This window comes from Teleopsis dalmanni, chromosome 2 (genome assembly GCF_002237135.1).
Source record: "Teleopsis dalmanni isolate 2A chromosome 2, ASM223713v2, whole genome shotgun sequence".
Classification (NCBI taxonomy): domain Eukaryota; kingdom Metazoa; phylum Arthropoda; class Insecta; order Diptera; family Diopsidae; genus Teleopsis; species Teleopsis dalmanni.
In genome coordinates, this window is record NC_051847.1 from 131,833,082 (window position 1) to 131,859,991 (window position 26,910).

The following is a 26,910-nucleotide window of genomic DNA, read 5'->3' on the forward strand; positions in this document are numbered from 1 at the left end:
TATGCAATACATTTATATCAATTTCTCAAGCACAGAATATATTACATGTACAAGCAATCTGAGTGGGTTTATTTATTTATTTTGGTTTTGTATACTATGTGATTACATTCTATATTAAGTGTATATATGTTATACTGAATTTAATCAGAAATCATTAAGAAAAAGTCCGGTTATTTATATTCAATATATTGCAGAAAAGCAAATATAATGAAATGGAAACAAGTGCGTGTATTTAATTAAGCAAATACTGCATTAATGAGATAAAACAGAGTATGTGCAAATTGATTAGTAATGAATGATAAGCACAGATGAAGTGAATATATTAATAAAATTAATAACTTCTTTGGCTATTTTTATCTCGTAATGAACAAGTACAGAAAATCTTACCATAGACCTTCATAAAATAAGTGGAAGTTATTTTTGTTTTTCAGAAGAAATCTAAAATAGCTACAGTGCTTTAATGCAGTGGGAGTTCAGACTTCTGTCGATTTCCAGTTTTATGATTTTTTAGAGCAAAACTTTACCAGACTTTGATATTACTATTCGAACTTCTTATAATCGATCGACTAACATTTATGCTCTCTGGATTAAGCATAAGGAAACGCGCTATGGGGATTATAATCCATGTTTTTTACCCTTACACTCGCCTTATTAATACTGAAGAATCTGAATAACCAAATATTTTATGAGATTAGGATAAATTATTACACATGTATTTAAGTCGGTTAAACAGCCATCTAGATGTCGGCTAAGCAGTCAAGTAGAAGTCGGTCAAGCAGCCAAATAGTAGCAGTAATAGTAGTCAGTCGGCAGCAGTAGTCGGTCATAAGCAGTCGGTATTAGAAGTTAGAAGTTGTTTTTAAGTTTAACTTTTACATATATGTATTAATATCACTATATTTTTGTTTATAATTAAATATTTAACTTTTACATGTATATGTCGCAGCACAAAAAATCAACCATGGTCGCAGTACTGCGCTCTGTTGGAAGCTGGTATCCTGTTTATTTTTATATGTTGTTAATATGGAGAACCGATCTTCAGGTTTCTACTAAACATGGTCATGGTTTCGTTTTCTTCAATATTCAATATGGGGTAATGATAATTTGGATTAAAAAAGTGAGAAGAGTTTTAATATCTTCTCGGCTCACTATAAAAAGTCAATTTGAGATGGACTTAGAAAGGTTAATGAATATTTCAAACTGTCAGAAACTTCAGATCGAACTGTCTGAGACGTTGATATTGTTAGTATAATACCTCAACGTGCAGTGTCCCTTTAAAAAGGAACGTGTATTTTTAATATACTCACTGCTGGATGCAAGAAGTCGATTTAATTTTTAGAGAATTTGATGAATATTTTATACTGTCTTTGGTTTTTGTAGAGAGTCTCAGATTTACATTATGGTTTAAATCCATTTAATCTATGTTAGCACGTGTATTTTGGAAAATTGTTAGCTATATCGTTGTCTTCTCCTGCACGCTTTTGTTTCAGTTCCATAAGTAGCGGAGACAACTACTGTACGAGACTCAAATAAATACATAAAAATATTTTCAAATTTGAGGTTTTTTCTTGGTTTTAGTAGCATTTAAATCTCGGCGAGTTGATAAGTTACAATTAAAACATAAAAAATAATACTTTTTAACGCAATTACACGATTACTCAAGCCACCTCGCGGTTAAAGGCAGTGCAATTAAAAAGTTATGCAAAGTAAAAAATTAAAGGAAGTTAATTGAAATTAATTTTCTTAATGGAATATTTTATGCTAACAGTTTTTTCGCTTTGCAAACAAAAGTAAATCTTAAGAAGTGAAAAAGTGATTGTTTACTAAATTGTGAAAACAATGACATTTGCTGTTTTCACTACTTAATTTTTTTACTTCTTGTTAAGCAAATTGTATGAAAAAGTGAAAATTCTTCCATTTTCCACTTTTCACTGCACAGGGAAAATGCAAATACAACAAAAATAAGACCCGAGGATTTTTCTGCATATTTTTTTCATTTCGATTTTAATTTACTTAGAACAAAAGCGTGCAAATATAAGACGAGCAAAATTTCTAGTAAAAATCACTTCTCGAAATGGGCGTAAAATTTAAATTAACTTGCATATACTCTTATATATAAAAGCCATGGGTTTTCCCCATTTGTTTGCTTAAATGATTTCTTAGGTTGGCTGTTTTTCTTAAACAAACTGCAGTATATTTTTACAAAATCCTTCAAATGCAGTTTTGCCCTCAATTTTTACTTTCGTTCCGTTCAGTGCAGTTCAAATTCAGTTCGGTTCAGTTTTCCTTTCAGAGACTTTTCGCATTGCAATGTCAACTTTAACCACAGTAACAATGCATGTCAAAGTTCAAAAGTGTTTTAATAAACCAAGAATTGTATGAAAAAGTATGTACATACATATACGTAGATACATATCTATATATGTATTACACACAAAAAGAAATCTGTATGTTCATAGCACTTTTGCTGCATGTGAAAATCTGCATTTTTCCATTTAATTTGTTTGCTTGAAAGACGATTTCGAGCACGAAATAATTTCTCAAAGTATTGTAAAAATTTTCGAAATATAAAATTATACTGCACTCCAGTTGCTGATACCCGTATGCAATTCTGTAGATCTACCTATATAAAAACTATATCTGTGTCATACATTAAGCATTACTCCCAAAGGTTGTTTGTGGCTTACTTAAATTGCGATAAAATTCCTTTTCATATCTCTTAAATGTTTTCCTTTAACGTTTTCTTGGCACCGTTTCAATGCTGCCTGCATTTGAGATTTTTTTCTGCTTTCAAGGACTCAATTTTTGCAGGGGCATATATTCCCTCGTATACCATATGTTTTATGGATATTGGTTTTACTTTTTTATTTTCTCGTATTTAAAAGAAATATACATGCATATACATAAAGTTCACTCATGAAATGAATTATTTAATTATTAAAATTTCATACATTTAAAATGTTCCATGACACTGACTTAGTACAAAAATTGTACAAAAGTAAAATTAAACAATAAAAGAAAAAAAAAAAAAATTGTGGATATGGTTTTTCTTTGTTTACTCTCAAATACTTGACCTAACCTTAAAAGAATGTGGACTTGGTCATGGCCAATGCAGTTGAAATTATAATTATTTTTTAAGAATTTTAGAAATTAAAATAAATGATCAAATAATAAAAGACTTTCAATTTTAAATACAGTGTTGCCAACCCTTTTTTATCACTGCTGATATTTAAAGAAATTTTAGAGTATCTTGTTGGATTTAAATGATTGAAACTGACATTTGTTACACATTTGTTAAGCTAATTGCAATAGTGTAAACGCTTAGTATTTAGTAATTGATAAAGTAGGTTAAGTTAGATTTAATGACACAACACCGTTTTCGCGGACATGCACATCTAACATTGGATTACAGTAGAGAAAGTAACTTTTTCCACTACTCTGTATGGTAATATAACTAATTTCTAGAGATAGCAATGGTCTAGAATGTAAACTTTTTACTTTGAATATAACACACAACCCAAATGGCATACCTAATTTTTAACAATTAAGCTATTCATGTAAGAATGAGATCTCAACAATTAAGCTATATTGATAAAATCCGTAGTGAGATGTCCGTGATCGAAAAATTAAAATCATGCCGATATAATGAATATAAAGAATAATAATATAACACAGATCGCATTAAAAAACATTCATTAAACTAAATATATACGACAACCCTGAGTAATTGCGTTGACTTTACGAATACAGGATGTATTGGAAAGACTTATTAGTCTTTCATTGAAGGAAATTATTATCGAATTGCTAAGCATTAAGGTGCTTAAGTGTAAGGAGCTTTCGTATTAATTTTTTCTTTCATTTGCAATAAAAATTTACACAATATACAATACGTACGGGCAATAGAAAATTTTCACACAAGGCAAAATATCGTAACTATTTAAAGTTGAGACAGGTGTAAAACAAGGACCTGGGTGACACCTAAATAAAAAATTACAAATTTTACTTAACAGATGCTGAAAAAATGAAAACTATTTTCATTATAAGACATAGAGGTAATTGGACTTAAATCACTTAATAATAATGTTTCTTCATCCACCAATGTTGCTTCATCCACCATAAGAAAACTTTAAATTTATCGAAATATTGTATTGATTGTATTAGGACGCATTTTAAAAGCTCCATGGTATATTAGAAATGAAGATAGATACAAAGACTTAAGGATTAAATGTAATTACCAGTTTAGAGGTCATGCGTTTATTTGCGTACAGATTACTGATTGAGGGAATGGCTAGAAAACAGTAGATAGATGCTTGACTGTATTCGCGAGAAAATAGTTGTATGAAGATACTGAGATGTACTGATTGTGCTTATTGCGAACTGCAAAATGTAAAAGAAACTGAAACAACTGATCTCTACAGTAGTTTTTAATATAGTTTTTAATATATATAACCTAGCTGTGGCGTCAAGAAGTGCCATAGCAAAAAAAATTAAGTGGTTGAAAACTAAACAAAAAAGAATAAAATATATGACTATATTTAACGTGCCAGTGAAAAGATTCAGAAAACTTTTTTCGCGGAGTTGGTTACTGGAAAAAGGTCCGCTTGACTTCAGCATATTTCCACTAAATACCTAGGAAGTTTATTAAAATTCTCAGTTAGATTGATAGTAATACACAGCAAATATGGAACTGTTGGCACTGATAAAAGTATATTTCTATGATCTTTCACTTCCATCAGCAATAATTTCAAGTGTGAGAAAGTATAAGTCAACATACAGTAAATATATTCGTTGTGAGATTTAACTGTTTATGAAGGCAATGTATGGTCGCCGGTGCTGGTAAAAAGCTTTCAATCTAAGATACTTGCACATTTCTGAGTAAAATCTAAACATCATCTTATTTATTTTATGTACAGATAAATACAATTAATATCATTATGATTATAGTGTTTTTTATACATAAACCACCAACTCATTTATCACTTATTTATATGAGAATATAAATTAGTTTTATTATATTGACATGATGTGTCAGTGATGTTTTGTTAATAATGCATTTTTTTGTAAAATTATTCTGTTTTATATTCATTTAATAAATTGAAATATTTCATAGATGTCACAAAAAGCTTTCATAAATTCCTCAAATTTTCAAATACTTAATATATTTAAATATTAGCATAAATGATTTTTAATAAATAATAAGAATTTAATTTATTTTTATAATTGCATGTCAAACAAAAGTAAATAATAAATAATAAATAAAAAAAAAAAATAGTTGATAATCAAAATATTTGTATTTGAAATATGTTTACTAATAGTTTTATATTTTAATTAAAAATATTTTAACATTGATAACATTTGCATATTTTATTTAGCATTGAAACATTTTTTGACAAAAGTTTATAAATTTCTAATTGAATTCATATTTTTTGTTTATTTAGAGTTTTTATATAAATATTCATAAATTGTAGAATATAAATTTTTGTTTTTGTTCTTTGGTCGTATATATTAAAAATAATTGTTTTTAACCAATATATTTTTTTAAGTGATTATTAATAATGCCTTGTCATACCTGTGGCTATATGTTTATATATGAAATTTCAGTTTTTGCAATGCTTTTATACTTTTATTAATTCTATAATAGAGAGGATTAATGGACCACTGTAATGTGAAGGATTTCGTATTTCATTGACAAGTGAATACCACAGCGTCAAATATGCAAATATTTATGTGCTCAAGCCCAAGTTATATTAGAAATAAATTAACATTTTAATTATCTACTGTACGTACATATACTATATATATATAAACACACGTATGTTATATAAATGCAACATATAACACACATATGTGGTTAAATAAATAGGTAACTATAAATTTACATATATACAATAAGTATAGGAGTACATAGGCATAGATTAGTTTATTGTTTATTGTAGTTTTATTGTGTTATTGTGTACTCGTATTTGCCTGCAATTGAAGTGTGACTAAGTGAAGCATTAACATCTTTCTAGTTCAATAGTTTAAATTTAAAGTCTTATGCACATTGAAGGAAATTGAATTTCACACAGGAAACCCATTGAATTGGTTTCCATGCCTTGAAAGTTATTTATTCAGTGCATCGTCGATGGTTGTTTCTTAAGAATGATTGCATGTGCTATAAGTTTTCGAATTTATAATTTAATTAAAACACAACCAAGTTTTGAATATTAATTACTTTTGAGGAGAGAAAGTCAATAAAAGTTGAATAAAAATAAGTAAAAGCGATAATTTGATTTAAATTGCATTTCTGCAATTTATTTTATTTGAATTCATTCTTTTTATTTAACTCAACAGTATATGAAATTACAGACAAAAAATGGAGTTCACTTTTCTAATATTTTCATGCGAAAAGTTACTCAAATCGAACTTGCAAAGGAAAAGTATTTGTATCAAAATTTGTTGAGTTCTCTCCCAACTTATTTTTGATTTAATTTTATTAAGAATATTGCTAAAGTTTTTCCACAAAGTTTTTCGGACTAATTTATACAATTCAAAGTAAAGTATGTTCTTTATAAAATAAAATTTTTAAAACTTTCACAATGCAAAAAAATTTGCAACAAATCTTATACATCTAAGCTAATAAGTGCTTATAGGGATATAAAAATTTTTTACTCAACAAAAAGCAAACAAATGAAATAAATTATAAGAAATTTTCCGTATAATTAATAAAAGTTTGAGAAAGAAACCTTATAAACTTAGCAGCAGCAATTAAATCTAAAATCAACACAATTTTTAATAAAAATAATATCTATATTGAATATGTATGTATGCACGTACTTTTTATAAGATACGGCTGGAACTCTTAAAACCTTGCGGATTCCATTGTAGTGCCTATTACGCAAAACTACTCTTTGGCCTGCATAAATATGCCCTATCCAACATTTTTCTTCTACTTCTTAGACTGCCTCTGTTCATCATTTTACATTAAACTACAATCTATATAGAGTGGAGAGATAGTTTGAAGTTCTGTCCAAGTACTGATTTTCCTTAACTATAAGAGTTGTTTCCACCCAACATTATCTATCCCTATCTGCATTTATGCATTTGTTTTGTAGCTATATTTTAATTTATACAGACCGCAAATTGATATAGGATACTCTCTGATTCCAACAATAAACAAGATTGTGCGTAGATATTTGTTTATAAAAGTATGATTTTTTAATTTGATTCTATAGATAGTCTTTTATGATTCACTTTTATTGAATAGAACTGCTTTTGGTATTGTTTAAAATTCCCGAATTATTGGAGTTTTTTAGTTTTTTGGAGAATTTTTGATTTTTTTAATTAAAAAATATTAATTGCACTAACTTTTAAACTTTCAAATTGTGATTAAAAAACTAATAACAATTTTAATTTATTGTAAACTTTTTTTTTTAGTTTTTTAAACTAGAACAACGCCATCTATCGGTTGTTTAATTTTATCAACATTTTTTGTACTATATTGTGTATACTACTGATTAAGATATATCAAAAAATAATAAACTTTATATAAAATAAATTAGTCAGTTTGATTTAAAGTTTATGGTGGCTTTGAATGTGGTAGATAGTATTAATGATGAGATTATTAAATTTCTATGTATAGACTGTCATCACGCCCTAATTTACGCATTTCATCTATGACGCCCTTTGTGTAAATTAAATCAGATAAAGGAAAAAATCATTCTTAAACACTAATTGTAGTGTTAAATGTAGTAGACGAATATATAGTAAATTAAACTAAAACTAGTAAAGAGCAAATTTGAATTTTATCTGAAAAGAACTACAAAAATTGACAGTAAAAAATTCTGTGTGTAATTTCTTCGTCTAAATATAGTAATCAACTACGACTTACAAATTTTATGATTTCATGGATTAGAACTAACGTTGTTAATAATATAGTTATTTTTAACTATATTATATTAAACTATATTAATTATATTATATTTTTACAGTAGAAATAATAGTTCTTATTCAATTTATCAAAATAAGTTCGTACATTTTCTGAAACATATAACTTATTAAAGCTTTGAATAAATGTCGTCAGTTTGATAGTATTTTACTTGTTATATTTAAATATATAAGTTTTCTTTTTTTATTTTTTTTATTATATTAATTTGTAAATCAAATTTGAATATATTACAATTTGATTTTATTCACTAAATTTTATTCGCTTAATAAAAACTAACGAATCATATTCTTTATTAGTTAAAATATCATCGTACCAGAGTACCATATCTTTCAATTAGGACCACTGAAATAATTTATTTTTTTTTCTTTGTTACATATCTGAAAATACTAACAGTATTAGTTATAAAAGAGATGCAGCAGAATCGCCAAAACGAAACCTATACATTGGCATATTAAAATCTCGACAAAGTATCCAACGATTAAAATGTACTGAATTTTTTATAAATGTAGCTTTGCGCTGATGAAACGCATCTTTTTGTGAAACAATTTATAGTTGCAAAAAAAAAATGTAATTTCACTTTGGACTCAACAGAAATAAAAAAATCATATACATTTGCCTCAAAAGGCAAATAAAACTACACAAAAAAAAAACATCAAAATGAATTGGTGCAACATGGCGTATGAGTGTTGCGTGACGCATGTTAATTGCCGTAAATAAAACTTAAATTGAGCTGCGCACAAAATTTTAAATCAAATCACGTTTGCAGGAAAAAATTCAATTGGTTTTTACTTTTTACTACAAAGTGTTGAGGATGCAAATTAAAATAAAAACCAACTTTACTTTTTTGAACACCAAAAATTAAATTGCCGAGATTTGTAATACACTCCACTGAGTTTCCTGCTTTGCGATAAAAATAATTTAAAACGCTACCTACCATTGAATGCAAATTGAAAGGGAAGAAAATGAGAAAAAAAAATTTTTAATAAAAGTCCAATGAATGCATGAAAATTCATTGAATCGTCATTTTACTCTTTGTAACTGTCGCTTTATAAATTGATGAGCACGAAACACACGCACACACACACACACAAAAAAAAAAAAACAAGGATATGAGAACGTCAATGATTTCCTCTGAAGCCTACTAAAATCGTAGGTACTCTAACAAGACACGTACGCAGCGCTGCATTGTTGTTGTTGATGCTTATTTGAAGTATGAGTCGAGCAGCGTTTTCGATGTCTTTGCTTATTAAGAATTCATATTGCGTACGTTTAGTCCTCAATTAGGTGTTGATTGTGGTCAAAAATGTTCTGAACCGTTTGGCACTTGAAGTTGATGAGTTTTTTGGATCAAATTGTGAAAATGAGTATGTGGTTTACAAAGCTGCTGGAAAGGTTTGTGGTCAAACTTAATTGCTCTCATTGTATACTCCAAATATTTGATTGCTTGTTTGTTTGTGAATGTGAATGCGAATGTGGATGTCGATGTGGATGAAGTAAAAGTGATATGTTGTAAGTGGAACTCAACGCCTGTACCAATTTAAATTTGCATCAATTTAATTAGGACATTTCATTGCATATACCAATTGGCAATTAATGTTTACTTCATGAGGCGCAACTCTCATGAGTCGATTATGTCAGTAATTGTTTGGAAAATTAGCAAATTTGTATCAAACTGAGCTGGTAATGTTGGTTTCATTGAAATCTAACTATTTGTATGTAACTTTAAATTTTAAGTAATTTTATACTACATACACACAGTTGTTGTGAAATTTTATATAAATAATCCTGTTAATATATACAATATTTAAGAACTGCCAACGAAAATCATCTTTTTAAACTAAAATAAAGTAATGAACTGCTTATAAGACTTATATATATCGTATTGTTTATCATATTGTACTATAAATACGCTTTTCTACTTTCAAAGGATATATAGTTAAAAAATGGTATTAGAATACCAAGTATTATGCGTCAAGGAATTAAATGAGATTGTGTTTGAATACAATTTTTTACTAAGACGAAAAAAGTGCTCTATATTTATAGAGAGCAGTAAATTGCTTGATTGCAACAGACAGCTACATTGTGTAGTGATTATAAAATTACAATGAAATTTTTTTAAATCTCGGTTAGATTGGAGTGACGACTTTGTGAGCATTATTTAATCGTTCCAATATTTTATATATTTTTCTTCAATTACTTCTTTTTGATGTTTTATTAAGAAAACTGCCATCGCTACTAAATTTTGCAAACTCTTGTACTTACCTATAAGATCTATTCCAATATTTTGCGGCAAGAATCAATCAGATAACATATAGTTTTATTCTACAATCTATATTATCCTACATCCTAAACACACATAAGACATATATTAAAGCCAACTTTAAATGAATCTGACATTTAATATATAACCCCATAAATATCCATGTAGTGATATTTGATTTATCTCGTTAAGATTAAGAAAAAAACTATAATGTTAGCTATTATCGGTGTGTTTACATATTTTTAAACTTTAATATTTCAATGCATTTTGTGTAGAATAATTTGTCTTCGGTCTTTACATTGAATTAAGTTGAGATAATCCGTTTTTAATTGAAGCAAAATTTCTTTCCTTAAAGCAAAGAAAAGGTCTGCAAATTGATACCAGTCTGTGAAGCCAGTTCTTGAGTTCCAGTATATGGAAATACAATTAAATGAGAATATAGTGTAATATTATCAATGCGACAAGGTGCAACGGCTTGATGAAATGGTAATTTTTCTTTATAATTAGGATTCTCTCCATTTAAGGCATAAATGCTCTTTAATAACACCATATAATATTAGAAATTTACTTAATGAAAACGGTAAGTAATGTGGAGAAATTTACTCTGTGAATGCCCGGCTCTGAACGTCAATCAGAAGATATAGGTTTTTAAGAAGATAATTCTTTGATAGTTTATCAGATTGTTCATCGGTGAAGATCTATTAAATTATCTAAATGGAATGGATTTAGTCTCTACTCTTCTAGACTAGGGTTCTTGCGAGGATTGTGGTAGCATGCCTGCCACTGAAACTAACCATTCAATGTTGAGAAAAAAATATTTTTTTAAAATTAAATTTTTTTAATTCAATAATTTTTTAAACAAAATTTTGGATTTGTTTTATAACATACGTAGTATGTTTTACATATTTTGTGAAAGTCAATATATTGTTTCATACTAAAAATGCTTAATTTTTGCATAAAATATCAAAGGTGTTATTATTTTTAGTGAAAATATTTTTATTTATAAAATTTGTTATTTATGTAAAGAATATCACATGTGAGAATATTTACGTATAAATTTAAATAAAAACTTTTACTGGAAATGATTTTTTCTGAATAGTTTTTAAAACGACAAAAGTGCAGTTTAAAATGAGTTTACCCTCCTTTTTTTAATAAAATATTTTCTGTTTTTTGTTGGGAATACCTACAAATTTGCATACTCAAACAAACTTAGTTGCACATCAACTTTATTTTAAACGGAAATAGTTTATCAAAAAAGTTTTCATTCACTTAAAAACTTTTTAATTCTAATTTTTATTTAAAAGTACACACTTCCTTCACAAGTAAAATTCTATATCAACATTCCTTTAATTATAAGTGAAATGAATATGGAATGAAGCCAGCTCGACTGACTAGAAGTCCTGTCGGTATTTGTTTTAATTATTTTTTTTTAATAAAATTCATAAAAGTTAACTGTGTCAAAAATACAGTTTTGAACTCAAGGCTAGAAAAGTAATATATACTATATATAGTTCACATCAAAAAAGACAAAATAGCAAACACTTGGTCCTTTCTCATAAATTATGACAAATTTTTCTCTTATTAAAACACAAAATCGGTACCTTTTCCTTTAATTAGCAATAAGGGCCATTGTTTAAGTTTAATTAAAAATTTAATAGTACAAAAACAAAAAAGAAAAAAGTTTTATACTTTGTTCATTCACCATTTTTGCAAAAAAAAATTTACTAATTAAAACCAAATTTTTTTTTATTAAATACAAAAATCAGGATACACAGACTACAAAGCTGCAGAATATTAACAATTTTTCAAAGTAGCACAAATTAGAGAAGATAAATGGAAATATTTAAAAAATGAAATTAGTAGAAACCTTATGCTCGTGTAGCAGAGGAACCTTTACCGGAAATAGGAAGAGTAGAATTAAGGTAGAAAAATGGCTTAGTGAAAAAATGCGAATCAAGATAAATATGCGTTCTGCCTAAGAGTGTACAAAAATATAAAGGAAAATGGAAGAAAAAATATAAAAACATTTCCTAAATGGCAAATTTCCGTTGGAAATCGGAATTGAAGAGAGGGAATTTTTGCAAGAATAATATGAGAAGAAAAAAATATGTTCCACGAAAGGTATTTTTTCTTTTAAAAGACTTTCATTATTTATTTTTGGTACTTTCCATATTAATTCTTTTTGTTTCTCAGCTTGTAAAAAGTTAATATAAATATCTGCACAAATAATCTTAATTAAAATATTTATCTTTAAAGTATATTTTCGTATTAGAATATCTTTTTAATTAGATTAGATCAAATAAAGTTAAATTAAATTAGTTGATAGTTCATTTTAATTAACAAAATTAATTCGTTTTTCTAATACGAGTACATTTTTCATCACTTTATCTTTTTAATTGAATTACATTAAATAAAATTAAATCAAATTAATTAATAGTAAATTTTAATTAACAGAATTTATATGCTTTCTTAATACGAGTACATTTTTTCACTTTTTTTTTCAAATTAATTAGATTAGATAAAATTAAATAAAATTAATTGTTAGTTTATTTTAATTAACAAAAATAATATATTTTCTTAATACGAGTATATTTTTTTTTAACAGTTCTTAAGATCATACATCTGTAATTATCGATCGATGTTCTCAGTTCTCAGTATAAAGAAAATATTTCTAGTCTCATAAAAACATTTATAAATATAATGTAAACTGTAAAATAGTAAAAGCATGGGATTATTCTATAAAATTTTAAAATATTTGTTTAATAAATGATAGTAAAATTTTTATAAGGTCAATAGTGTGCTGTTAAAAATGATATAATACTCGATTATCTAAAAAAGATCACTAACTGTTGTTGTTAATAACAAGAAAAGAAATATCAGTACATCTCAGTGTATTGAAATCTATTATACAACCTCATACTTAAAACTATTAACATAGGCAATAATTATTTTAATCACGCTAGATGAAATTGATCCATTTAAATAGAAAAAATATTCATGTTGTCAATCATAGCATGACTTTCTTGTTGAACTCCTAATACTTTACTTTAAACTAATACTTTATATTTTAGAATACTTTATTACCATACCTACATTGTTGCCTAAATATATGAGCCGCAACCCCACCAATTCTTTTTCCATTATTTCGATGAAGTCCAATATAACTTTTTTCCAAGCTTTACATGTGTGGTCTTTGTGTTACAGCATAGAACATAAAGTTTGTATTTAATTCAATCTAACAATTGTATTATTTTAACCCAATCTTTATGTTTATCTCTTTCTATGCTCTCTGATTGACACAAAATATATATGAAACATATTTCCTAAATATCAAGACTTTTAATTCTGATATTGGTTACTGGAGGAGTGAGACTTCAGACTGATACTTTATTTGAAATCATTAATTAGTAAAAGGGTGAAATAGGTTAAAGTCTTAAATTGCAGTAAGAGATCTTTACTCAGCACGAGATAGAAAATTAAGCGCCACTTGGATTAGTCAAATAAAATATCTTGGAAGCAAATGAATTGTACAAAAAATACAGAATATAGATAAATGTAAGACTTCTAATATCGCCTCGAAGTTGCATTAGAGTTCAAAAATGGCAGAATGTTTTTAAACATGAGAAACTACCAATGCCAGCCAGTCTCGCAGTAGGCAAAATTGACTTAGATCCAAGGAAGGAAGTCCACTATAAAGATATTTTTATTTTGGGCTGTTGAGCTATTTTGCAGTTTAAATAAAACATGCAGGGTCTTAAATTATTAATGCGTGGTGTATTATATTATATTCTTTATTATATACTAATTAATATTTAATCTTTTAAACAAATCATGATTAATGATTTTGTTATTTTCTTTAAAAAATTTATTTTAAGTTGACTTATAAAAGTTTCAAAATATTAATTAAAAAATCAGTTGAAAATTCCATATTCTGCATATTACTAAATAAAGAAAAAATATTGAATGTTGCATATTTTAATCTAAAATAAACAACAAAGAAAAAAAACACTTCAAAGGAAATGAACTGATTTATTTCACACAATTTTTCAATATTTGCTAAAAATACGAGTGGAAATTATATTTCCATATGCCTGGCTGTGCAGGCGGCAATTTTTGTGTTGTTTTTAATAGAAAATTTGGTTAGATTTTTCTGTTTATGTGAAGTTATTTTTACTTTCAGATAGTTCTGTTTATTTTTGTAAACGGTGTGTTTGTTATTTTACATTTATTTTATTGATCTATTTTTAGGCGTTTATACACTCACACACAAGGCCATTCCGTGAACGATGAGCAACAGGTACATTTTATGGCACGATTTCCGATGAAATTGGCTGCTATTTTAGATATTTTGCCTTTATGCATTAATTTATGCTCAATCAATTTTAACATTTCACTTTTTGATTTTTAATATCTTTTTTTTTCTGTGTAGAAAACACTTAAAAAATTACTTCTGAGTGATTTAATTAACGCGTGATTTAGTTGGAAAGTTCAAAGCGCTGCGTTATTGCATTAAACGACTTTCACTTCAATTTAAAATTTTTTGGCGCTGATTTATTAGTCAGCAAAGTAGCACTCAATAGCAGAGGAGGAGGAGGATTAAAGATGAAAATTATGGAAAGACATGAAATTTAATGGAACAAAAATTTAGTTTAAGAATTTTTAAAATAAAAATTGATCAGTTGTATATAATTATTTATTCATAGAATTATTTTAGAAATTAGCTCAACTATTTTATTAGAAATTTAAAAAATTTTACTGTTTGTCTTGTGAAGCTATTGTATTTCATATATGAAACTTGGGTAAATGCCAACTTCACTGATCTATTTGATATCTAATAATATCTAAATATTTAATACGATTTAATATTGATCTCAAGCAATGACTATAAACACACTCTCCGAAGTAACATTGGATAACGACAACATAGCTACTATCGTATATTGGAAGCTAGTCAATATAAGCTATGTGGGAGATCTTAATAAAGCTTTTTCAACACATGCTCTGCTTTCGGTAAGACAGTGCAATGATTGCTAGTAAATTGATTATTCATTTGGTGTAACACTAAAAAGATGTCTTTAAATTGAAGAGATCCAGCTTGTTATTGAAAAATAGCTTTCAGCTGATTAACTTTTTAGTTGATTACTAATCGCATATGTAGATGCAATATTTATAAATAACGAGTAATAAATCTTGGTTTTAGTTTCAAGTAAAAATTCAAAATTAGCTAAAGGCGAGAAATTCTATGCACCATTAAAGAGAGTTAAGGAGTAATCATTACAGTGAATTATTGACAATTGATTTAGGTTATTGTCGAAAAGCATGCAAAATATTTTTTATTAATAAATCTGTAACAGATGTAGTTTCAAATATATCGGTTTACCTTAGTAATCGTTTGATAACATCATATGAGTTTGAAATGGATCTAATACTGCACATTATAAAAATAAATATTTATTTTAAATGATTAACCTTAGAGCTATTTCGTATAGTCTGAAATATTCATAATCAGTAGTCTTTCTGATCAACTTAATCCTTGTCGGAAACACAGTTTGAAACACAGTCAGGCTTATTTCTGTCCTAATAATTGTGTATTTTACAAACTCAATATTTTGTCAAATTCTAGTTGTTCCAACAAACATAAACAGTTGCTGTGTTCTTATTTGCTATAGTAGAAACGCATAAACTACAGTTATATAAATGCACATAACTACAACTATTATTGTAATTTTTTTCTCTAAAATTTTTTTATTTTGGTTGAGGTTTTACACTATTAATTATAATTATCCAAAGTCAATTAGTGCCTATAAAATGGCGTTGGATAAGCAGGAGATTAGAAATTCAATTTATAAAAATTTTCGTTCAATTGTTTAAATCAGCTTTCTCTATAAATATTATTTTAACTTAAGAATTACTTTCAACTTTTATATGAAAAAAGTCTTGCATTTTCTAAATTCTAAAAATATATTCTCACCATTAACAAATTAAAACATCAATTGTCCTTTAAATAAGCTTCGTTGTGTAAGCTGTTTCAATAACTTCTAAAGTAAAAAATTTCTTTTAAGTAGGACATCATTTTTACATCAACGCCCATAGCATTAATCTCCGTTCGGTTGTGGCAATAAAAATTCTAAATAGGACTCATGAACATAAAAAGCGAAGGAAATCAATCAATTTGATGAAATTTTAGCATTAGGAAGAATTTATAAATTCTTTTATGGTTTGCGTTTAGCTTGTAAATGTTTTATTTGAAGTTGAGAGGTCATTCAAAACTTTTAGACAACCCTAAGGACGTTTTTTTAGCAAGGAAGGAAGAAAATAGAACAAAAAATAAAAAAAAAAAAAGAAAAAGGCAAATCACCAAAAATGAATAACAAAAGTAGAATTCGATTCAAGACAATAACGCGAAAAGCACTTACGTAGATAACAGAAAAAGAAGCACCAGTGCATCAATAATAAAAATGGGAAATGCAAATAAATGAAATGAGGAAGAAATGGTTGTGAAAGAAAAGTTCAACATATTTTTGAAAAAATTAATAAATAATCGTTTTAATATAGCATTAAATGATAAAATAAGGTTCAAAATTGTTTTAATTAATGTGGGTCTAAAATTCTTAATTTTTCTGTCTATACTATATAACAGAAAATAAATATACTTAGATATAAGTTAATTATTTTTAAAATAAATGCCAGGTGCTTTGGTTTTATGTGGTTAACTCAATAGCCCAACAGAAAGTTGACGAGCTATGATAACCAAACAGGACTTTTTCAGACAAACAAGTTGATGTCCCTTATGGTAACAATCAGGAGATCGAATAATATCGCATGACTCTGTCGTTAATGAAACCAAGTGCAGGGGCCGGATTCGAAAGGCCGCGATTGTTAACTTGTATAATAATAAGAAATACAAGTTTCTGTTGAGAAAAGAGAGGTGGTTAAACAGTATTTCGTTGTTACTGGTGATAGAATGTAAATCTATCACAATAATCGAAAGCTTAAAAAATAGTATTTCAATTTCGGCCAATTAGTCAACTTAAAAATATCTCCCTAGTGGCAATATAAGACTCATTGTTGTGTGGGATCAGTTATCCATAATGAACCGCTAAGTAATTCTTCTCTATTTTGAAGAAGCAACACAGTTAAAAATTATTTTATTTGTAAAGAGCAATTAAAGAAGAAGGTGAGAATTAAATGGTAAGACATGAGTGCGAAATTCTCTATTATGACTCTAACCGACTGTATATTACTTTTCTGGCTAGAAACTATCCTTAATAGTAAAAAGAAAATTTTAGCTCACTAAATGATCTCTGCGCGGAAACTCAGATGTTACCTTTTTCGTATGACACCTTATTTACTAGGGCGGAATACCTTCACTGGGATGTGATTCATTTAAATCCAAGATATTACAAATTGGATCGATTTATTCTTAATCTCCAAGAACACTTTTTCTTTTTGGCAAGAAATCTATAAATTGACAGAAACATGGAAAAGTGATATAGATTTTGGAGAACAATACTTTGCATGAGATGTGCTTTTTACATGTTATCAGAATAAAGTTTTATTACAGTAAAAATATTCCGGTTTCTTAGTTATATTTATGTTACATAAAACATATTTAAATTAAACACAATTTTCTTATAAGTTACCTATATTCATAACTAAACGCAATAAAACTTGGTAGTTGCTGGGTTATATACATTCTCAGTTTCAAAATTTTTTATAAAAGTCCTTATTTACCATTATTTTTTAATTCTGTATTAATTTATTTTCTAATAGTTTTTAATTAAATATTTTATAATCTTTTTAAAGCAATTCAAAATAAAATTTACTGCTTAAGGCATTCACACTTTTCCGAGCTTCACAAATTAACAGTCTTGTCGGGTAGCTTTAATCTACTCATTTAATTTCCAGTAGTGCCATTCCAGTAACAATAGCAATTGTTGCACTTCCTTAAACTTACTTCCGCTTAACTTTGTTCCTGCAAAATGCACAATGACTCTCCATAGCAGTAGCTCTCTGATTCTTCCACCAACCTTATAACGAGTTTTTCAAATCTAATATAATTTTTTTTTGCCAAGTTCGGTACAAACTTCACCTACAGAGCCTTATCGGTATAATAGGAAAAAGAAACTTACTTCATTCTCGCTATTTGCATACAAAATTAAACAGGAACAAAGAGGAGTACTCAGAGTTTTGTATACTGCGAGTGCACAGTAGTACCACTGTTTTGCTGCATTAAGTATGGGGATAAGTAAAAATTACCACTGCATTTATGAATTTTCAGAGGAGTTTGCAAAAGGTACACAGTAAGATTATATGAAGTATGAAGGAGAAAATATTAAACAATTTATGACAACAATACGCACCCGTTTGCGATGAGATAAGCATAAATGAACTTCTTGATGGAAGTGTGCGGAGCTTCGTTAAATAAAATTGAATATAAACTCAAATCTGACTATATTGAATTATTGAAAAAGTAATTTCCTTTCTCCAAATATAGAACGCAACAACATTTTATCAGTTTTTACACTTAAACCGCAATGTTGTTATATATTTTAATATCTGGCATATATTTAGGGACGTTGGGACCGCTCATCATCTATCAAGTGACCCTACTAAAGTAAAGGATTAGCCGAACTAGACCAAGAAACGTTGGGTCTTTCGATTCTCGGATATCGTTATTGAATAAATACCAAAATGACTCCCGTTCGTATAACTACATCCCTTGTTAGTGTAAGCAGCACATTTAGCTTAAGGTTGGCTGCCAAGTCATCACTAAGACAGTCATTCCAAGACAGTCATCTTTCGGGATATATAATAAAATAAGTGTTATTAGTGAAGTGGTTAATTTAATTTTGATGAATAGATTTTGTTTGATAGTTTCGCAAATATTAATAGTCGAAAGCAACTTTTTTTGAAATATATTACTATTTCGCAATTAAAACGCAAAAACAAGCTGTTTAAATAAAAAAAAGTTATTCAATCTATATGAAGAAGATGTATTGATAAGTGCAGCACCTTCTGGAACACCAGTTTAACCTGAAAAAAACCAAAAAAAACCTATGGAATTGCTAGGAATTAAAAATTATGAAATTCCTTATTTATAACCGTGTGAAAATCTTAAATAAATGCAAAAGTCGTCAAAAAAAAAGAGCTGCATTTTTGAAGCAGATCATCACTTCAAACAAAATATGGGTTATCCACAATGAAATCATCTCAAATGCCTTAGATAATGGACACCGAAATGCAAAAAAAAATAGGTAAACAGGTTTAATATAATTTAAAAGCCAATAATTGTTAAATAGTGATGGAATTTGAAGGGATTCGTTGGTTTGTAAATATTAACGAACCATTATACGATAAATTCTGAATGGTAAAAATTTAATTATTCTCAAACAATAAGGATGATAATTATTCAAATGCAAAGGTATGATTAGATATAACATCGTTGGATTATGACGTATTTAATGAGTGATTTAAAATAGCTTAGATCGGGTTTTTGAGATGAGTAATTTTATAACCACGATATCATGATACTGGCAAAAACGCCTATAATTTCATGAACGATTAGAAGTAAATATATAGCATTCTACCAAGATAAAGCGAGACATTTAACAGGCTGTTACAGTTTGGATAGCATGTATTACCCATCTTATTGTTTAAATTTTCTTTGCGAGTACCGCTACTGTGTACTGTGTTTAAACAAAGCATTAAAATGACTACCCATTTTAAAATCTTTTCCACGTTTTTTTTTCAGTTCGTCAAAGCGATTGGACATTCTGTATAGTTCTTTTGGAACTGCTTCACCAGCTTCTTCCAAAATTCGAATGAGATCCTTTGTAATACCCCCATCCGAGCGTGTTATATAACTTATATAACTTACCAATATCAATATCTTGTTTGAGTTTAAAAACGCTTTAAGGTTGCCAAATCTTTAGTACAAATGTGGACATTAAAAATGACTTGGGTTAGAATTTTCAGTAAATGAAGACTAGAAATTTCTTGAGCATGGTGTTATAAATGTACTAAAAGATATTTGGTTGAAATATAAATATTTAATACAAATTTGTATAATATAAAAAATACAATCAAATAATTAAAAAATGTAAAAAAACAGTTTTTTATATTCACTAAAAACAAAAACAAATTCCTCTTTTTAAATAACTCAATATGGTAAATGAATGTACCTGCTTTTATGGCTACATATATTCGCATATATAATTACTTTTTTCTTTGCTTTTAATTTATTATTTATCCACAATTATTTTTTTATATTTATATTTTAAATTAATTTTTTTTTCTCATATAGGTATCTAATTAAAATGCGTTTAAGGTAAATTTTTATTTATTTTAATTCTTATTTACCATATAAATTTTATAATAAAAGAAGAATTACAAATTGTGTTTGTATAATAGAAAGTACTGTTGTTTGCAACAGTCTATCAGTCTGTCTATAGATATTTAAAATTTAAATAAATTAATTTTTGTATTTGTCACAAGAATTCATAGAAGAAAGTACACTAATTTGAATGTCATAATAGGTACATCCTATGCATTATACTCAGCTGTGCAACATGAAAACAGCACTATCGAAGGATAAGTAAAATAATAATTTTTAGTCCTTTTGAAATGGTGTCCAACTTCATTGCAATAACTTCAGTTTTACTTTAGCACTTGAGAAATATAATTACTTTTATTATGTTAAACTTCATGATACTTAATTTTACTGTTTATAAGAAATATTTTGTTAAAATTTCCTAAGCATTCATAATTAAAAAGACAGACTTTATATTTGTCATTAGGTTAGTGTTTTATCTAACTTACAGCGTTTATACCCTAATTCATTTAAGTTCTGACAGGTAACTTTTGCTGTTGCTGCTGTCCCTCATATTGTGCTCGCACTGCTCGAACAAATGAGTCAGTTGATGCTTGTACTAATGGCAGTTGTCAGTTGCCAGTTGCCAGTTACCAGGTTGCAAGCATTTTAAAAAAGCAACTCTAGCAGTAATGGCAGCAGCAGTTGAGCAGCTGTAATACTTCAGCCAAGTATTCATCTACCTCATATACATCATGCTCATCATCAGCCATCATATCTTTTTAAGTATTTTTATCATTTTTGTCTTTTTTATTCATATTTGCATTACAAAGGCTTTTGTTATTGTAATGAAAAAGCATTGCGCATAAACGGTATTATACTTCTGCTTCTGACTAATGTTTTGTTAATGGAGCTACACTTAGAAAAATAAATGCGAAATACAACAACAAAAGTAAAAAATTCCCACTTTATTCCTCATTTTATTGTCATTTAGTAACTTCCATTTGAAGAACGCATTTCTGAGAATGGCAGTAATGAATAAGCTAAACGTCTTTTCTTAACATATACAAAATATCACAGAAGGGCTTCCTTAGACATAATTTCCATTGTATTATTTAATTTGTATTCGCATTAACTCATGCCAACCTTATAATGACGATAAGAAAGCAAATTGGAGGACTTGAGAGTTTTCAGTAATAAAATTTTATGGAATATTTTAAGTTAAGTAGTGTTAAAAAGTTATGCAGAAAGATCAAAGTATTATTATTACATGATAATTTTCTTGTTGTTATCTTTGTTTATCATTTATAATCTAGACAACATCAATATTAATATGTAACTAAAATAATGTCACTTCTAATAAGAAAATAAATACATATATAAATAAAGGAAATCAAAAATGAAAATCAGACTTAAAGAAAAATTACTGATTATATTTTTTAAGGACAAAGCTTGCTGCAAACTGAATATTTCAAGTGGATGTTGTGAACTGCAGGTCCATGGTATTGGTACGTACCATCTCCATAGTGCTTAAGTCTCATAAAATGAATAAATACACAAATAACTGAAAACAATATATATGTACGTTTGTTGTTGATAATTTATAGCCATAAATATTCTACCTTAAATCTCAATATTCCAAAAACCAAGCAATATTGAAATATAGTAGATATATTACTTAAAGCTCATTTCTGGTTAAATGACTACGGCAATAAGTAAAGGTCATCGGTCCTTATATCTTTCGAAATGAGGAAGGAGATGCCATAATGATGAATGGCAAGTGATAACGAGACATATTTATTGCAAAAAATAATTAAAAATTGGAATGATCGAATGGACCATGTAACTCGTAGTCGCGGTGGACGATTTCCGGAAATTACAACATAAATTATTTTTTTAATAAGTAAATAAACTCTATTAACAAAGCGCAAAAAGTCATTAACCCAACAAAGAAATTGTACTAAGCAAATTGGTTTTAGGATAATAACTTTCCTAGTAGAACTGGCATTGATAATGTAACTAGCTAATTCATTATCCATAATTCTGTAATATCATGTAAACAATCATTTAATCATCATTTAAGATCTGCAGAACTTGATCCTACATTAACTAATCAACTTTAAAAAGCTAAAGACGTTAACAAAAAACTAAACTGTCGCTGCAGATGTTGTTCTGGAAATATATAAATATATTTAAAATCACTTATTCCATTTTCGTTGGAAGCATATAGAGAGCACACAGTTATCCATGATCATCAAAACCATTTGGCATTGATCTGACAGCATATAATATATCTTCTAGTGTTATTTCTATCGTTTTGTCAAACTCCAATTATTTTGATTTCTTAAGAGTAGTTACTAAATAAATAATAATATAATTGTAATAATGTATGTTACGAACTAGAATTAGATTTTATATCTGAAAATTATTTTATTGGTTTCTTTCTGTTTACTAATTCTCATTTTATATATTTTTTAAAATTTTAGAAGCGTAACCAAAAAATAAAACAAAAAAATTTTGAAGTTGGATTCAATTTATCTTTTCTTGATAAATTATTTTATATGAATAAAGGAATAAATTAAAATACAGATAAAAATTAGGACTTGAAAACAAAATGAGTATTTTGTTAAATTTCAAAGATTTTTCTTTAAGTAACCAAAATGGAAAACAAAAAGAAATGAAAATTAAATAATTTTCAAGACAATTTATATTAAAAATATAAATAATACATGTACAAATATATTTTTGTGTAATAAGAATTTATACATTCAAAGAAATTTACAAAAATTTACAGTAATTTATATGTAGATATGAATCTTCTATATATATATAAATAAATATATAGTTATTTAGATATATTTACGACTTTAAAATTTAAAGAAAAATTTCAATGTGTAAATATTCCACATGGCGTATGAGTAATTTTATTGTGAGAATGAGTGTCAACCAAATAAATTTTGCTTAGGTCTGGAAAAAAGTTTATCTGTGCTAATTTCTGTAATGTTTGCAAATAAATATTTGAGTTTCACAAAATATGTATATAAAATCGTGTATATTTATTCATTTTGCACAAATATAAATAAAGAAATTTTTTGGTTGTTGAAAAATTAGAAAATTAGATTTTCAATTTCAGTAAATATTTTATGTATATGCTTATGTTATTTTTTCTTCATTTAAATATAAAGGTATTTCAAAAGCATAGGTATTCGCAATTGAAGTTATAGTTGTACATTTTCTAAATTAAAGAAATAATTTTTCTTTTAGAAAAAGTTTCTATAAATTAAAAATAAAATATTTGAAAAATATTTTTGTAAGATTGCAGTTGTTTATTGTTTTCTCTGAAGCACAAGAACTTTAGTTCGCTTTTGCAATTTATGCAAACAATTTTTCTTTACTCAGTGAGAAAATAAAATACAATTTTTAGCAATACCAAAATAAATTTTTTTCAAATAAAACTTTCAATTATAAAAGTAAATAAAAATTTCTTAAACTTTTAACTACATAAATTTTACACAAAACTTATTATAAACTTTTGCGTATCCATGACATTTACTTAACAAAAAAAAAATTCAATTTATTTTGCAAAAACATATATTAAAATTGGGCCCTACGGCATATATGCAAAGTATCACTTAAACTAAAATATCACTCAAATCAAATTGAAATTATGCAAATTTATATTAGTATAAAATTGCTGTAGTGATATTACACAAAATATAAAACATCCTTATGCAAATATTAACATAAGATACACAAAATATCTTAATATTTGGTGAGAAAGTTCAACAAGAAAATAAACTTAGCTGCAGGACAGTTACTGACTAAAAAACTTTATTTTGTGATCAAACCCAAATCACTGTAAGTTAGTTTTCAATCAATACAACAACAACAAGATATTACAAGAAAAAAATACCTAAAAGTTTTTCAAATTTACTTACCCATGTGAGAATGTTTATACTTACATATAAAAAAACTTATGATGTAAAATAAGTTATAGCCTAAACAGGCCTCATACTCACTGGGAAAAACTTCAGCATAACTTAGTGGCACCGGCAATTTTGAAACCCGAACGACAAACTTATGTGGCAGCTGAATAATCTGATTTTACTGCTAAATGGTTGCCAAATTGAGTGAAACTTTTCTTTTCATGACAACAGTCTTGCTAGACTGGACCACAGTAGCAATCAAGTTAAATGAGCATAGCAGTGGATAGATATACTATCTGCTGCTGAGGGTGATGATTATATAGCAAGTAGTCGTATGCAGATACGTATAAGTTCAAATCGAATTAAAGAATATAAAATTCAATTTTGTTGTTGCAATAACAAAAACTACTGATAGCTTCAATATAGGACCAGGGATATAAAGTTCTTTAGAGACAAATAACTAGAGCGTTGTGTCATCGCTGGATATGAGAAGTAAAAACTAGGCAAAATAAACTCTCAAAAGTTAGGGAAATAGCAAAATAATAGCTATAAAAATCCATCCTTTGACGCTTCTGTGTGAGTGAAACCTAAAAAAGTTTATTATAGTTCACGATTTTTGCAGGTGATTTAAGTTACGAGAGTTCGATTGAAAATATGAAGTGAACTTTTTCGTATTAGTATTCCTTTTATAAGATAGCTATAAAATATAATAAACAGAACATAAACCTTATTACGAAAGCTAAACACGTGAGCTTAATATTACGCATATAGTTATATTAAATAATAGAAACAATATTTATTATAACAAAAATATTTGTAAGCTAAAGATATCAAAATGTAATAATTAGTATTATAAAGCATCGGTAATTCTGTGCCAATCGGAGAGGTTAATGTTGTAAATAAACAGGAGTGGGAAAAGCGCATTTTATTCGTCAAGAGCATTTGTAAACTTTGTAATTTATCTAAAAAAGAGCTTTCTATTTATAGCATAAAATACCAAAACCTTGACAAATTGTCAACCTTGACAAATAAACAAGATGGTAAATTTATCAATTACGCAGAATAGGGGAGTTAGTATTACTTACTAAAAGGTTTTTAATAATCTACTGATTATTTTTACCTTTACTTAAACAATCTACATATATTCTTAATATATATTATTTATATTTTAGTAAGTTAAAATTAACTTTTAGTAAATATACAGCTGCCACTTCTTATTAAAGTTTAGCAAACTCAAATTGACTGTAAAGTTAATACAATAAAAAATTCAAACAAAAAAATTTTAGTTGTACTTTGTTGCCTTAGTTAACAGCACATTTTTGGCTTATTTCGCATCCTGGCGACAAACTAGTAAACTTTTATTTGTTTTTAACCCATAAGGACATACAATTGACTGCCAAAATCGCGACAACAACCAACTCAGAGCTAAATGTTAACAAAAGTTTATTTACGCTTCATTGAAAGTTGCTGTATAGCAAGGTAAAAAAAAAACTTTACTAATTTGACTTTCAAGGGAATTTCAAGTGCGGACCCTTAAGATAATTGTTCACAAAAATACTAAGAAATTAAATACAAACACAAATTTAATGCAGTCAATTGTGGGAAATTAGTATTGCTTCAGGTATTCTTAAATAAGTACATTTGAAAGGAAATATAATGAAGAATATAAGTGCCTTAATACAAATGACAGCTAATAATAATAGTAATTAGCTTCTTTCCTTAGCATAAATAAAGTGTGAAGATTTATTTAAAATATCATGAAAATAATTGAAGAGAATTTTAATATAAAATATATATCTAAATATATATTTAGAAGGTTAATTAGAAGGTATTGCTTTTACTGATTATTCTCGCTAATTCTTTTTCTATGTTGTATTAAAATATTTTTTCCATTTCTAGTAAAAATTTACAATTTCATTTATATTAATATATTCTCATTCAATAAAACCTAAACTAAAATTTAATCTTAAAAATTTTTTATCCTTAGTACCATGATCGTATTTTGCTATACTGAAAATATAAAATGTTGTTTTGTAATTACTTTTTGTAATAAGTAATTATTTAATTAATATACATTTGTTATACTTAAATGTTATGATATGCTCAAGCATTAATATATCATTTAAACTTATTTCGACAGTGAACCCCTCTTCTTTTGTTCCTCTTTATCCCCTACATGCCTATATTTTACAATAAATATTATTCCTGGTAATTAAATATATTAACCGAAAACACCACACCAATTTTATAAATCATATGCATCTAAAACAATACGATAATAAGCTATCACAATAGCGACAAGATACAGCAGCCCCCCAAGCATTAATTATTAGTCCAAAATATTTTTAATATTATACTTTTAAATAAATATAAAGTTTATTTAAAATTATGTTACTTCCAATTATTTGACCCTTAAAAACTAGAAAATATGAAGGACTAGATCTAACTGCAAAATCTCAAAAAAAGAATAAAAAAAAATAGGAAT

At 27.1% G+C, this 26,910-nt stretch overlaps 1 protein-coding gene across 1 annotated transcript in view; it reads right to left on the bottom strand.

Moving 5' to 3' along the window:
* Positions 1-10,536: 10,536 nt before the first annotated feature.
* The window catches only part of LOC119675721 (furin-like protease 1), a 173,547-nt gene continuing 157,173 nt past the window's right edge, over positions 10,537-26,910 (bottom strand). Inside the window, exon 6 of the mRNA XM_038086928.1 lies at positions 10,537-10,722. Coding sequence (XP_037942856.1) covers positions 10,537-10,722 — 186 coding nt within the window. The remainder of the gene's footprint in view (positions 10,723-26,910) is intronic.